General features: G+C 39.7%; 1 protein-coding gene across 3 annotated transcripts in view; it reads right to left on the bottom strand.

Moving 5' to 3' along the window:
- Positions 1-4,122: 4,122 nt before the first annotated feature.
- Positions 4,123-16,415, bottom strand: part of TBCEL (tubulin folding cofactor E like) — a 76,912-nt gene continuing 64,619 nt past the window's right edge. For all 3 annotated transcript variants that reach the window (XM_047877984.1, XM_047877985.1, XM_047877983.1), the window contains one exon: positions 4,123-8,162. In XM_047877984.1, coding sequence (XP_047733940.1) covers positions 7,844-8,162 — 319 coding nt within the window. In that variant the 3' untranslated portion in view covers positions 4,123-7,843. The remainder of the gene's footprint in view (positions 8,163-16,415) is intronic.

Below are 16,415 nucleotides of genomic sequence, written 5' to 3'. Positions count from 1 at the left end.
GCTCTTTGAAAACCACATTGAATGACACTTATTAATGTTTATTAACTAATCAGGAAGACTTTCTAGACCTAAGATCTAATAAAAGATGTTCATCTCTGAAATTTAAATAAGGACTCAAAGATATTTTCTGAAAGCAACTTTAGCATCTGTATCTAGCCAAGGAGTTTGGAACAGCTAATTCTAAGGAGACCAATAGAACCCAAAAAAAGCTCACAACTGGCCTTATTCTAAATACATCCTTGCCAGCACATTAGCATAAAGCTGGAAAAAGGGTAGGGGGCGGACACACTATATTCCCTATTCGCCACATAGTACCAAGTAGTTCCTCTAGAAGAATTTCTCAGGTAAGCAGCAGTTCCAATCAAAGCTTCCTGTAGACAATAAGCAAAGGGTTTTAGGGCTATTAATCCATCACTTTTCAAGAGCACTCAGATGAAACAAATACTCATACGTTGTTAAGAATAAATAATACATATACCTTCTCCTGCAGAGGTGAAATCTCACCAAAGATTAAACATTAGATTCCAGAGGAAAGATGGCTCAGAAAATAGGCGAGGTGCATGGCAAATTCAAGTCTGTAATGTGTTGAATTCAAGTGCCTAGCTTTGCACGCCTAATTGGGAAGAACCCTATCTTAGTTGCACAAACCAGTAATCATATATCAAGAACAAGATCAGTAAAGTCTTTGACTTTGCAGGGCTGGGACACACAATAAAACCAGGGGGGAAAGTTATTTTTATGTATCTCTAATGCAGAACAATTTGGCAATATCTACCAAAAGTACAAACACTTTGACCTTTTGATCCAGCAATCCCTCTTCTAAAAATGTATTCTATGGATTTATTTCAAATATGTGAAAGAACATATGCTGTTTACTGCAGCAAATTGAAAATAGTAAATAAAAGAGAGATTGGGATGGAGAGACACAGAGACAGAGACAGAGAGAGAGAGAGAGAGAGAGGAAAAAATGTCTATCAATAAGGTATGAGTCAAACAAGGATAAAGTGTGTCCATATAAATATTATTAAACTGAAAACAAAGGACAAGGTGATTCCCTATGTACTGCTATAGAGATCCGAGATCTCCAAGATACATTTTAAGTGAAAAAAAGCAAGGTGCATGACAGTGTGTAATATGCTAACTTGCTGTATAAGAGGGGAACAAAAAGTATCTTCTTTTTGGCTATTATTTATGTAAACTCTGGAAAGATGCGTAAGAAACTGATAAATGATGAAGTACAGGGGGTTTAGAGTAGGGTTTTTCCAATGGATACCATCTACATTGCTTGATTTTTAAACCATGTGAATGTTTTCTATTTAGTAAATCTAAATGGTTTTTGAAAAGACTTTTTTGTAAACAAATTGAAATTTGAACCAAAGTTGAACACAATCAAAGCAATTCGTAATGTCCTATTTATATTCTTTAACAGTGGAGTAAGGCTTACATGTGCCTTCAAATGTATCAGATATCTCGGAAAACATTTTTTTTCTCTTTAATACGTATTTTTTTTTAATGTCTGCCTCATTATATTCTCACTTAACACCTTAATTGTATTACTTACAGTGACTAAGAACCATTCAAGGATGGAGAGTCTGTGTAAGAAAGACTTGACAAACTGAAATTGCAGTTTGTAACTTTTTGGTACATCTAGATCTTGCAGACCATAATAGATGAACTTTCTCCTCTATTTTGCCAGCAATATTTATATTCTTCACAAGGCTCTCACTTAAATTTTAAAGAGGAACAACAGCAGTGACAGCCTCATCCTTTCCTGCAACGAAACCTTTGAAACAGGCTGCATTCAATTATAAAACTTTTTTCCTCTATAAATATCCATTTTAAGTTCCCTTAAACACTGATCACTCTGAAAAAAGTCTGAGATTGAACTGAGTGACCTCTCTCATCTTTGTTTACTGAAAGTTCTGAGGCTCTAGAATGTTCTCGGGTTAAAAGCCAGAATATCTGTTTTCTTGCATCATATTATTTGGTTCATTTGTTCTTGTCAACAGCACCCATCACAAGCGTCCAAGTGGCATTTCAGAGGAGCAGGGAGGACAATAGATACACATCAACTGCAGTCTCATGATTCTGGAAATGGCATGAGGACAAATACCAATTTGGATTTAGAGCCATCAGCCACATCGGTGATTTTGTTATAGAGCAAATCAATTTAGCAAATGGATGTTGAGGAACATACCGTTTTAATGACACATAAAGAACAACAGTGAAGAGGGGTGTGTGTGTGTGTGTGTGTGTGTGTGTCATGGTGGGGAGTGGGGGGAGGGTTATGGAGAACTTTAACATCAAGTACTACATAACAGCTGTCAAATGCCTGGATTCCACAGCCAAATTCCCCGGGTTTGCATCCTGGCTTTGCTGCCATTAGCCAACGGTGTGACCTTTGGCAAGTTATTCAACCTATCTGTGCCTCAACCTCTTCACTAGTAAGAGAAGATAGAGACAGCAACAGGGCTAAACTCATAGGGATGCCATGAAGACCAAAGGGGCTTAATACGGTAGTGCATCTAGAATGGGTTCTGGTTGATAATCATGGCTCATTCATAGTGTTTAGAAGAAATGTGAGAAACAAACATTCTAAGCCTGGACCCCTGGCAATGATTCATACAACCCGCAACTCTATCCAGGTATGGCTCTCCTTCCTCCTGGGTTAGGAGTTTGTTACTCCCCTCGTAATATCCGAGCCTTCAAATAGAGTGCAAGCAAATTATGCAGGTGTCTAAACCACATTGAAGAAAAGGGTAAGACAAAACATTCAACTAGTGGCAATTCTTGTTTGACCTATTTAAAAAATGGGTTTCCTTTCTTTAGTTGGCTCTGTTAGGACCAATTATTGTTTAGGTCACTGCTTCAGTGACCTAATAAAGAAATAAAAAGTTGTAAAAATGCCACTGACTCAGAATAATGCTAAATAGTATCAGTAAGAAAAACCTCAGTTGTGTTGCTGTCTTTAGTTCAGAGCAAGGTGGGAGGCTAGCACAGGAATCCCCAAAGTGTATTATATTCACACATATAGGCAAATACATGTATTTGAGCATTTTAATAGATGTTTGTTAAACAAAAAATGCTAAAGATTTCCAGTGTTGTTCTCCAATTTTTGAAGGAAAGGAATCAGAAATTCATGGTATCTTGAGGAGATACAATATGATATGTTCATGGATTAGCTCAGTTCCTAAATCTTGGTTACATTAAAAGGTTAAAAGTAGATGAAATGATATATAGGTTTCAAAAGTTATCTGGACGAATTTGGGCTCTGAACTTCTAAGTTGGAGACCACAGACAACTAACTTCCTTTCCAGAGGAGAGTTGGAAAGAGAAACGTTGACTTCAAAGGTTAACCTTCTTGTTTTACGTGCATCTAACTGGGAACTGGTGGGAGTCACACTATCTTTCAGTCCAATGGGTACTGGATGCCTTGAAATATGTCTCCTTTGCCAGTATACTCAGAGAAGCTCACAATAAATACTGCCTTAAAAAGCATTTAGCAAAGAAGATAAAATTATATTCTTTGAAATTTGAATAAGAGGTAGAAATATTTAAACGGATCACGATACTCACATGCTTCTGGGGCACTGAGAGAGAAGCGAATGGACTCCGTCTTCTCAATACAGAAATATAGCACACTTCTTGGACCTTCATTCTTGATATAAGGTTAACTCATTACAGCTCACCCAGAAGTTAGTGGTAAGTGGGTACGGGTTCAAGTGTCCAAAACCCTAATTCTTACAGAAAATTATTTTCTAAAGGCAAAGAGCGTCACTTGAAAAAATGTCGTAAATTTTTAGGGCACCAAAATGAGGTTTTCATTCTTAGAGGATGCCAAGTATCTCCAAGGGAGGTCTTTATCCTTAAAAGGATAAAGAGGGAGTGTCAAGAACATGTTAGAAGTATAAACACACTTCCTATGAATCTCTCTTTTGCGGTTTCCATTTACAACTGGCAAAATCCCAATGAAATCTGTTAAAATGGTCAAATTCTTCCCAGCTTCGACCAGTTCCCCCAGAGGACTCAACCACAGCAGTGATGTCAATTTTTGGCTGTATAAAAATGAACACGTATCTTGACCCCGAACTCCAGAAAAAAAATCAGAACACAAAGAGAAAGTAGACTTGGATTTTTAATTTTTTTAAAGATTATCTCTCTATATATGTATTAATAATAAAAAGTGCAAAGAATAGACCTTCATGTTTAAATTATATTCTAAAATAAAATATATATTTCCATTAGCTGCAGGAGACAACTGGCAAGTGAGGAAGGAGCCTGGGAGAGCCCCGTCCCTCTCCGTCACTACAATGGACATGTTATATTATGGAAGCACCTATGGGAAAGAGAGTGTTCACAACACATCTGGTAACACACACAGCTTCTGGGTGTACTTGACCGCAGTTTGTGTCTTCAAGCTAACATGAAACGGAGGGAAAAATCAAATTCATAAACAGCAGTGGCATCGCTGAGAACAATCTATTATTTTGTACTCCTGTTTTATGTGCCCTGGAGCCTAGCACTTCGCAGAGGGCAAGTCTCACACACACACACACACGCGCGCGTGCACTGGTAAAAGCTATCACCAGCGAGCCCTGAGTGGGGGTCAGATCCCCGTGCAACAAAGGTCCTCTGGCTGGTGCACTCCTTACTCAGCAACACGGCTGAAACATCTGGTGACGTTTCATTTTGTTAAGCGAACAACATTTTAAGACATAGCATCATGACACTCGGCTCTGTTACGCGTAGCTCATGTTTCGGGCTTATTTCCACCAAAAGCTCTTAAAAGAAACAAGGTGTGGGATTTCCGTTGCTTTCTTATGTGTTTACGGATATGGTGGCAGAAACAATAGGAAATGTAATAATAATGAAAGACACTGGGCTCAGCTTTTTTTTTTCTCCTTTAAAGCAGTCTGGGATATTTCAACAATTCAATTAAAAAGAAAACTGATCTCTGTTGTGGCCTCAGCAGCTACTTGTGAGCACAGAGGTCCCCTTGGTTTTGATCTGGCTTTTTCTTCTATCATTCCTTTCCCTTTTCGTAACTGAAAAGAATTTCTAGTTGAGGACAGGTATGTCCTATACACTGCGCCGGCAGCGAAATATCTGTAACACTGGCTCTGACAGCATTTTGCCTCATAAATGCCAATAATATGCTCTCACTGCATGTGGATGGAGGAAGTCAATATTAAAATACATAAGCTGCAGCAATCAATTATGCATAACATTTAGGCTCAAAGGTCCACGGTCTCTTGTCTCCTTTCCGGCCTGTTACAAAAATAATTTTGGTTACAAGTGTCTACACAGCACCGATTTTATTTCAAAAGCAGCATCTTTACTCAGCCACCCAAATAAATCTGCAGGCACACATGCTCAAATAGCTTCTCTCTTTTACTTCTGTTCTGTAGCTCTAAAAGACCAGTAATTGTGATAGATTTCATCTCAATCAAAAAGTATTCAGCAGTTATTAAAACCATCAATTACAATGCCCTAAAAATACCCACATCCACTGCATTAGATGAGAAGTTCCCCTGACATGCAACTGTATAATAGGGGAATTATGCCTGCAGTTGATGGACGCTGTGTTCTGTCGTAACAGAAGGAACAGGTCTCTAATAGTAAAAAAGCATTTCATAAAACTTTGTCATATATAAAATAGCTCATTAGTTGTGACCATTCCACTTATGATGAAAGCATAACAGAAGTGTTTGCTCTGCCTTCTGCTGCGGGACAGTCAGGGGTCATATAACCTCAAAAAATAAGAGTGCATCTGTCTCCCAGGCTGACGAAAGCAATGGGCTCCATTACACGGTTTCTCTTTCAAACTCGTCGTCACTCATGCACACATACACAAAGCACCCACGGTTTTTGTCTTCATGACACTGTTGCCACGCTTTTTTCCCCACTTCCAAAAATCTGTCAGGAAAATGTGACTGCAAAATAATTATTCTTGTTTATACCCAGCCCCGATCTCCATTGCTCATTCTTCTGATTTTGAAAGATAGAGTCTTGCAGCAGGAGGATGGGCTTCATTCATCTTTCTCAAACCCTTTGGTTTCCACCTTTAATGTTACAGTGAACGTAGATTTGACTCAGTAGGCCTGGGTCAGAGGCTTTACAGACACTGAACCTGAAGTGCATTAAGAGAATAAACATCTGCCGTTATGGCATAGGAAAAAAATTTAAACTAGCAATAAGAATCACAACTCTGCAGATGTGAAGGATTTTATAAGAGTCACCTAAAAATTTCTTATGAAATTAAACAATTTGTAGGAGCGGTGGAATCCTGTGACGAAGGTCAAAAAGTCAAATGCAATCAGATAATGATTACATTCTTCGAAAAAGAACATACCTTCTTTTTTATGTGCACATCTCCTGCCCTTAGTTATGCTAAGCCTTCCTCAAGTCTCCCAAGTGTAAACATGGTGGACCAAGAAAGACATACATTAAAGAAAGGGAGTACACTGATTAACAAAGGACTACAAGAACAAACACGAAGATTTCAGAGCAGGTGAGGAACCAGCTTTTAAAGAAAAGTGCTTTAAATATGCTTCTGCAAAAAATATGACGTGGAGGCAATTCTGGAGTTTTGACACTTAGACTTTACTCATAGATTAGGCAGAGTTGTTCTTCAGGAGGGGCGGCTAAGTGGAAACGTAAAACAAAAAGAACTGTTCAGTTACGACATCACAAAATCCCAGGGAAGAACTGGGAATCAAAACTCCCTTCGATTAAAATTTCCCACTTTTGACGCAAAGTGCAAGAGCAAGGACTTCAAATGACGACACAGGCAGGGAAGCCACGACACTCTCTTTCTCCTGTACGACCCGACTTTTCTCCTACGATGCTCCCTCACACACGCCACAGACCGTCTGTTAGCTAATTCTCAACTCTCCTGGCACGGACATCCATTACTTTTTTGGGTCCTTCCTAAAGTCAGGCCTCTGGTCCCAGGAGTTTAAGGTCAGGAAAAAGATAGCTAGATATGAGGAAATACATTCGAACTCGGGAATGCGACCTAGTTCATACTATGGACGTGAGGGTTGATACAGTGTGTGCGAACAGCCACGTGGACACTGTCACGTACAGAGACCAGGCTGCTCTGCCTGTGCTGCCGAACAGGAAGTTTTTCTGGAGTTTTAACTCTCCGTCTGCTCCTCTTCCAGATCCTAACAGAGTTATAGGTGCTAACTGAGTACCTGAGATCAGGATCAGGTTGAAAAATGCTTAAAACACGAAATTGTTTCAAAAGGGAGAAATGAAGAAAAAAACCCCGCCCACACTGAGAAATGAGAAGTTACTTATAGACAGAATGAAGCTACTAGGTAAACAGGGGCTGACGCTAGTCAAAGTGAAAAACTGAACCACAACAGGAAAGGAGGGAGAACGAGGGAACGCGGAAGAACGGGGGGAGAGAAATGCTGGCCCTTCCTGGAAAGATCCCTGCTCCGGATTTAAATAGTCAAGTTACCCTCCTGCGGGGGACACACTGTTCGTGCTCTTTCCACAAGTATCCCGAAGCGGTCAGGACGACCACGCGGCAGGCACGTCCCAGTGAACACGGTACGGACACGGCGGCTTCCTGGTCATCTTTCGTGAGGGAGGGAGGGCGGGTGGACTGGAGATGTGGCCAATTCTGCTGGCTGAGCTGAAGAAATCTGTGGTAGAAAATACCAAAAACGGTCCCCTACCCGTCCTAGGGGGAAAAATATACAAAACCCCCCTGAAACTGAAACAAAACAAAACGAAACGAAAACAACCTTCTCCCTCCTAAAGAAAACCATTGGGAACAAATGCCCTGCAAGAAGTCCTTATGTATGTGTTTTTACAAGGCTGGTAGAGGTTATTTTGTTTTGGATTCCACATAAATTTTATCTCCATCCCTAATGCCAAAAGAATGCAATGCACGAGAGCTGTACTTCATTTCCTCTGGGCCAAAGGGTGCTTCGTGGTCAAAATAGTAGAGAAGCATGTTGCTCGTGGGTAACTGCACCAGAGTTTTTAATTGTTTCTTTAGTTCTGCAACTGTTTGGTCCAGACGAATGCTCATTTCTTCCACCTGATCGTTGAAGTGGACTTCTACTTTCGCGCTGCTCTGGGGTCTTAGGTCCACTTCTGCCAAAGGCTCCAACTTCCCGTATTTTGTAATCAGTTCATGATACCTAGAAGGATAAAAAGACAGTGTCGGCTTAAGCCACTAGCATATGGACCACGGACTTTTTCAGAACTACGGGTAAACTGCACTGCCACCACCCTATTCTAACATGATCTCCATGGAGCTACCTGACAAGTTATTTGTGTCATCTGTGATCTGATACGGTTGCCCTCTTGAGGCTACAGTAAAACCACATTGTTGTGGATAGAAGAGTCTGTCCTAAAGATGGTCAGCATGCCTGCTGTTAATCATTATTTACGGATAGACTTAGAGAGGAAAGGAGAACCGAGAAAAGTAGACACTCCCGGAATTTCAGAGCGATGTCTAACCACTCTGTAAAACTTGCTTACTTGGACGCATCATCAAAAAGGGCAGACATCTAAGCACATGTTCCTTGGTAACAGAGGGGAAGGTGGAAGCAGGCTGGCTTCTCGCCACCAGAGAAGATGACTTACAAACAACAACAACAACAGTCTAGTTGTATGTGAGCTATTAATCTAGCTTTTTCAGTGATGCCTTGTTTGAATGTTCCAGCCTGGTCTCGTTGGCTGCAGTACGAGGAACTTGTGGAAGACTCCAGAATACATTCTCGTGAAAAAGTGGCAAATGGCAAACGAGGAATAGAAGTTCCTTGATCAAGGTGGGAAGAAATGGCAAAAGATGCTACGAGGAAGGTGAGTTACAGAGGTGAGAGCAGGGCCCACAAAGTCAAGTTTCCTATGTGGAAGATCCTGTCTCTACTGCCAGCCTTAGAGGATCTGGGTCTGATTTTACTGAGGAAGCTGAGCAGTTCCTACAAATCAGAGAAGGAAAAAATGATGAAAAAACCTGATATCGGCTTTATTATAACTGAGACAATGACGTTAATTCGTGATCAGAGTACAATGGTCACGTAAGATTATTCCCCCACCTCCCCGTTCCTCCTTCTGGCTTTAACTCAGTTACATCAATGTTATAGGTTGGTAGGAACATTAAAGAGAGAGGCAGATGCCTGTGATTAGGGATGGAGGTAATCATTTTCATCAAAGGGAGTAACAGGTTATGGTAAAATAGTACTTGCTTTGCAGTCAGAAGATCTAACTTCAGAGTCCTGACTCCATCTTATAATTAGCTATGTGACTTATCGACTCAATCCCTTTGGATCTCAGTTTCCGTATTAGTAAAGCTGGGATAAAAAGTCTGCCCCTCCTACCTTATAAAACAGTCAAGAGAATTATATAAAATAATAGATGAGTGAGTACTTTGTGAATTCTAAGTTTATATACAAATAAAAAATGTCAACATTACATTCCTATTCTGGAATTTACAGTGTCAAACCATACACACCCTTTAGAAAATAAATACTTGAAATCCAGGTAGAACTTCTTGGAAAAGATGGTGGTATGATGAAACAGTTTACAGAATCTTCTCTCCTAGAACTTGTGTCAAAAACGGTATTTTTTCTTAAAGGGTAAGAATATCGCCAGCAACAACTAACAAAAGAAGAGAGGGAGTAACCTTACTGGAATAGCCTTTTAGAAAAGGAACCACAGCCGTGGACTATGTGGTTCTGCTAGCAAAGATTCTAACCCAACCCTCAGAGTCCATTACAGAGAAAGAAAGTAAAGAGGAAAATCCTGAGCTAACACTTCCCAATTTACAGAAAATTGGGCTGAAGGGATGAGGAGCCAGCCAGGAGAAAGACTGAGGAAACACCGCGGGGACCAGAAGCCTCTACACCCCACTGCCAGGATGTCAAGATCCTAGCAAAGGAAAACAGGACAGAACAGAACAAAACAAGCTCAAACAAAAAGCGAAACTACCAGGACCTGAAATTTTCCCAGGCTCCAAACTGAAAAAGTGAAATGATTCAAACTCCAAGGTTATCTTTCCCGACCCCCATCTCTTCATATATGACTTCAAACAAGTGAAACAAGGCTATGATAATTGAGCAAAATCTCAGAAAAGATAGCAGAACCCAAGAGGCCAAATAAAGGTAAACCCAACTCCAGAGATGTTTTCCCTTCAGACTACAGAAAAGTAGAATCGTAATACCTCACTCTCACTCTCAAACTCTGCCTAGGAGGGACAGAACAATGGTGAAGGGGTCAAGGAGAGTTTACTTATTACTATGTTTCAGTAAAGAGATGGTCTGGAGAGAGGTGCCCACTTTTAAGCCTAAGTGAGAAGACACAAAATGGCAACTAAGCGCATCTCATAGCAAAAGGTAGAAAAGAAAGAAACACAAAGTAAAAGGCAGAGGCAGAACTCAATCCGAAAGAAAACATAATCAAAGGAAAGTGGCCTAGAACTTAATAAATGCATGAATATGATAAAACACGAGCTCAAAGACAAATGATGGACAGCAGAATGAGCTGAAAAGAAAAATTGCAGAGCCAATGACACAAATGGAGGAGCAAAACAACGCCAAAGCTCACCAAATAAATGTATTAGAAAGCAGGACCCAGGGATATTATACCTTGCCAAGTTTTGTTCAGAAATACACTTAAAAGGCAATTATTCTGGGGGCGCCTGGGTGGCTCGGTCAGTTAAGCATCTGACTCTTGATTTCGGATCAGGTCATGATCTCACAGTTTGCGAGTTCAAGCCTCATGTTGGGCTCTGCGCTGACAGCACAGAGCCTACTTGGGATTCTCTCTCTGCCCCTCCCCTGTTCTCTCTTTCTCTCCCTCTCTCAAAAATAAATAAATAACATTAAAAAAAAAGAGGCAATTATTCTATAACAAGAACAACTCAGGGAATAGGGCACCCGTGAGTTCTTCTGAAAAACACTGCTCAACAATGAAATTAAATAGCTAGCAGTAAGCTCTAAACATATTTAAATATTAAAACTAAAACTTAAAATAATAATTATATAATCTTAGAGTTATTTATACCTGACACTGGAGCCAACTGAGTTAATCTCACCCATAAACATATTTGTACACAAAAGTATGACCCACAGGCACAAACTAGCCCAGTTGCCACAACAGGCCAAGTCTATCTACAAATTAAATGACCTATAAATTAGGACATTCTAAGGTCCTACAGTTTTCTCAAAATCCAGAAATAATCCATTGTCACTCCTAACCATCTTTCTTTCAGTCTTTCTTATGTCAGTAAATGGCACCAGAAACTACCTACTCATCCTAGCCAGTAACTGGACAGTCATCCTGATTCCTTCCTATCCCTCCCCGCCCCCCCACCCCCACCCCCATCCCATCAATTGCCATGATCTATCAATCCTATTCCTAAACGTTTCACGAACCTATCTGCATCTCTCTTGCCCACTTGCCTTGTAAATTCAAGCCATTATCATTAATAACCTGGATTGCTAGAGCTTTCTGTGGACGAGCTTTCTCAGCATCTGCTTCAACCTCCTCTGGAATGCCTTCCTCCTGGATTGCCAAGACTGAAAAGCTAAAAACTACATTTCCCACATATCTTTGCAGGTGAGCTTCAGTTTCTATCAGTTACACTCAACAGTCCTGGGGACACAGATCATGGATCTAGCAGATGCTATGAGAACAGCTGGGGCACAGGCTCCCTATTACCAAATGGCAGTTCCCTGCGTTCCCTGCATTCCCAGGGTCAACATCCCTGGCAGCAGTTTGCTGATCCCCAGATCAGCTAAGGTGCTGTGATCCACCACCAGACACAGCAGTTTCGTGAGCTTCTCCTGGTCTGACTCCACCAGAGGCAGCAGTGCCATTGGGGGGCCAGTCTGTGGCAACATTCTAAAGGTCATCCTAGGGACACAGCCATCTCCAAAATGTTTGTAAGCACTTTATTCCCTGTTTTAAGTCCCTTTCTTCTGAACATAGCTAGCATGATTTCTGTTATCTATAACTGAATCTCAAATGACACTCCTTCAAATGGTTTCCCATAACTTCACGGTGGCCCCAAACTGACTCTTGTCTACATTACAGCCAAAGCGATTGTTATAAAACACAAACGTGACCACATCACTCCTCTACTGAAAATCACATAAAGCCCTTAAGAAAAAAGCCTGAACTCTTTGTCGTGATTGTGGAAGGCACAATTTTGGTCCCCACAATCTTCATCCCCTTGAGTGCTATTCTCAAGATTATATTATGTCATATGGCACTGTTGACCGTAAGACAGAGATTCACTCACTGGACCTAAACTAATCATATGAGCTGTTAAAAGCAGCAAACTTTCTCCAGGCAGCAGCAGAAGAGGAAATCAAGAGAGATTCCAAGCGTGAGAGAACCTGATATACCACGGCTGGCTTGAAGATGAAGGTGGCCACGTGGAAAGGATGAGAAGGAACATAATTCCGCCACCATCCTGAATGAGCCTGAAAGGGGATTCTTCTCCAGAGCTTCCAACAACAAACACAGCCCTGCTAACCCCTTGATTTTGGCCTGTGAGATGCTAAGCAGAGAAGCCGGTTAGGCCACACCATGCCCACACCTCTGACGCACAGACACTGTGACATAACAAACAGATGTTGTTTTACGCCACTAAGTTTAGGGTAAATTGTTACAGCAGCAATAGAAAACTGAGTGACTATAAAAGGCCCTTCATTATTTGGTTGCTTTATAACCTTCCAAACTTATTTTTTGCCATCAACGTTACCACTTCTGCACCTGCCTTCCCACTTCTTTAACTCTTAAAATTTAGACTTGTGCACATGGATGGAAGTTTGGATATGGGCTCTAACACATATTCACTCTTTATTCTATAAAAATGAAGGAAAAGTATCAGAGTTGTGACTCAGTACACATCCTAAATATGCTCCCCTAAAGGTTACATATGTAACAAGTATGATTTTAAGAGAATATGTTTAATCGCCATTTTCTTATTTTGGATTCTCTTTAAGCAGGGAAAATCAGTAAATATAAAAAAAATCGTGATCTTACAAAATGCCCAGTAAATTTCAGATCCCAGTTGCTTCCTAGTCTTCCAGTTCAGGTATTTTATTCACTATTCAACAGTCCATCCAAACTGACCTACAGCTGCGAACTTGGTATTATCTGAGCTTTTCTCAGCATTGGCCCCACAGCTATAGTCTTAAAAGGTAAATGGTTTCTGATGACTAAGTATTCTTCAAAACAAATAATCTCAATTTATATTAATATTCTCAATCAATCAGTACTTTATAAGTCTCACTTCTGAAGTGGGCAAAATGCCACAAACCCACCTTGAAAGATATTATTGACAAGGGTGTACTGTAATAATCAAATGCTAAAATGTAATATATACTATACTTCTGTTCAGGAGTTCTTTTTTAAAAATGTTTATTTATTTTGAGAGAGAGAGAAAGAGAGAGAGAGAGAGAGAGAGAGAGAGAGAGAGAGAGAGAGAGAAAGAGAGATGTTGGGGAAGGTCAGAGAGAAAGGGAGAGAGAGAATCCCAAGCAGGCCCCAGGCCATCAGTGGAGAGCCCAAAGCGGGGCTTGATCCTACAAACGTGTGAGATCATGACCTGAGCCGAAATCAAGAGTCAGACGCTTAATCGACTGAGCCACCCAGGTGCCCCTGGAATCTTTATTTTCAATAAAGCTATCTTACTCTAAAATAAATCCGTAATCCTCTCTTTAAGGAAGTGTGACATATAATACATGAAAAATCTGATGGTTTGCTTGGTTTAACCAAATCACTTAATAACTAGAAGAAATACATTGATTTAGTTTACTCTGTTTCCTAAGGCATTATGGACTCAAAATAAATTCCAAACATCTGATTGCTGGCATTTAATCTCTCTTGCTATACTATGCTGTCTCTCATTTTGATATGGTATCACATCATGGCGTATGTAGAAATCTCAATTCTACATCTGGGCTTTCACACACCACTAAAACAGTCTTCTCAAGGTCACTGATATTCTATTTATTAAACACACAAACATCACATGTTAGACACAGAAAGGATCTCAGAGATCTTCTAGTATGCATTTTACAGATACAGTAATTGGGGCAGTTTGTGAACCCAAGGTCTAATAGCTCTGACGGAAGGGTGGAAGATAGAGCTCAGGTCTTGTTCTCGGACTGTCATTCTGTCTTAATTCTCACCACTTTTATGGTTCGCTAGAACAATACTGCTCTGAAATTCTCTTCTCCTTTCCATGTTTCAAATGCCGCTTTTCAATCTCTTTTTAGGGGTTCTCGTTCCTTTCGGCCATCTACACTCAGGTAGTTCTCAAGATTCCTTCCTGGAAGCTCTTCCCTTTTCTCTTTATGATCTTCCATGTCAGATCTCATTCTCTTACTTAGTGTAAGCCACAGAAGTTTTCTCACTGGTCTTCTTCAAGCTTCTGTATTCTACCTACCTCTAGGATTATTTACCCTCACCTCTCACACATGGCAAAGTACTTGAACTGAACTTAGTATTTTTCATACTAAGTATATTTCATCAAGGCTTAAGTCATAGAATTTGTCTCAACTCACTATTAAACTCAAGTGCTGTCAAATAACCTAGTGATTGGATAAACAGAGTGTGGCCTATCCATACAATAGAATATGATACAGCAGTTAAAAGAATTATTTTGATCTACATTTATCAATATGATTAGGACTTTGATCAAAATGACTCCATAAATTCACATTTTAATATACTTCTGCCCCAAACATAGAGATTTAAAAATGGATAAAATATGAAAGGTTGAATTCCAAGAAGGCAGCCTAGCCTCAGAAATAATAGACATTTCTATGGACCAGACACAGAAAAGAAATGCAAAGCACACAAGTAAACCACAGAACCACTGGATCCCAAACCCAAAGCAGGTGGTGGCGGTCAGGAGCTAAAGTCCTGTTAGTCAAAGGAGAGTAAAAGTACTCTATGGGAGAGCAAGGAACTCAAGCCAGGTTCACTGCATGAAGCAGGGGTAGAGTTGGAGGGATGTAAGGCTGAACAGAAAATAAGAATGCAAAAAACTGCTACAGATCCAATGCTCTTTAGAGCAAAGGGTCTAGATAAAAGAATGAAAAAGACAGCTCTGGCACCAGGAATTGAATCAAATCACTGCTGCCTAGGTGACTAGACAGGTACTAACTACAATTACCGTGGGACCGGAGGCTGGGAAGCTAGTTAGAGACAACTGCAAAACCATTAGATAGGGAGAGGTAAACTCAAACAGGGAGACATAACAATCTTCAGTGTGTATGTACCTAACAATGCAGCTTCAAGATAATAAAGCAAAAACGGATAGAAGTGAAGGTACAAAAAAACAAATCCACAATTACAGTTGGAGACTACAACACTCCTTTCTCAATAATTGATAGAATAAGCAGACAGAATATCATTAAAAACATAAAAGACATGAATACTACTAAAAACTTGACCTGACATTTATAAAACATACTTCCCAACATTAGAACACACATTTTTTTTCTAGTACATGTGGAGTACTGACCAAAACAGACCATATTCTACGCCAAAAATATATCTCAATTAATTAAAAAGAATCAGAATAATACAAAGTATGTTATCTTACTGCAATGAAATTAAACTAGAAATCATTAACAGAAAGATAGCTGAAAAATCCCCAAGTATTTGGAAGATACACAACACACCTGTAAATAACCTATGTGTAAGAAAGGGAAAGTCACAAGAGAAATTAGAAAATATCTGACATCAATGAAAATGAAAATACAATATATGAAAATGTATAGAATGTAGTTAACACAGTGCTTAGAAGAAAATTTATATAATTAAATGTTTATAAGAGAAAAAAGAAAGGTCTCAAATCAATGACATAAGCTTTTACCTTACGAAGCTAGAAAAAGATGATCAAATTAAGCCCAAAGCTAGAAGAAAGGAATTATTATAAAGATATGAGCAGAAATCAGTGAAATAGAATGCAGGGGAAAAAAGAAAACCAATAAAACTCAAATCTGGATCTTATGGGGAGCAAATTTGATAAACATCTAGCCAAATTGATCAAGAAAAGAAGGTATCAGTATCAGGATTGAACAAAGGAACATTATTACAGACACTACAGACCTTAAAGGTTTATAATAAGTGAGTATTATGAACAGCTTTATGCCCATAAATTCAATAACTAAGATGAAACGGGTTAATTTCTTCAAAGACACAAACTACCAAAGCTCATTCAAGAAGGACATAACTTGAATCAAGTTATATCTCTTAAATAAATTAAATCATAGTTAAAGCTTCCAGCAAAGAACACCAGGCACAGATGGCTTCACTGACAAAATTCTACAAAATATTTAAGAAAGAAATAATACTAATGCCACACAAACTCTTTTAGAGAAGAGGAGAGATAACTCACAAGTTCATTTTATGAGGCAAGTGCT

Source organism: Prionailurus viverrinus, chromosome D1 (genome assembly GCF_022837055.1).
Source record: "Prionailurus viverrinus isolate Anna chromosome D1, UM_Priviv_1.0, whole genome shotgun sequence".
In the NCBI taxonomy this organism is placed as follows: domain Eukaryota; kingdom Metazoa; phylum Chordata; class Mammalia; order Carnivora; family Felidae; genus Prionailurus; species Prionailurus viverrinus.
The sequence above is the reverse complement of the archived record's forward strand: the minus strand, read 5'-3'. Positions and strand labels throughout refer to the sequence as shown.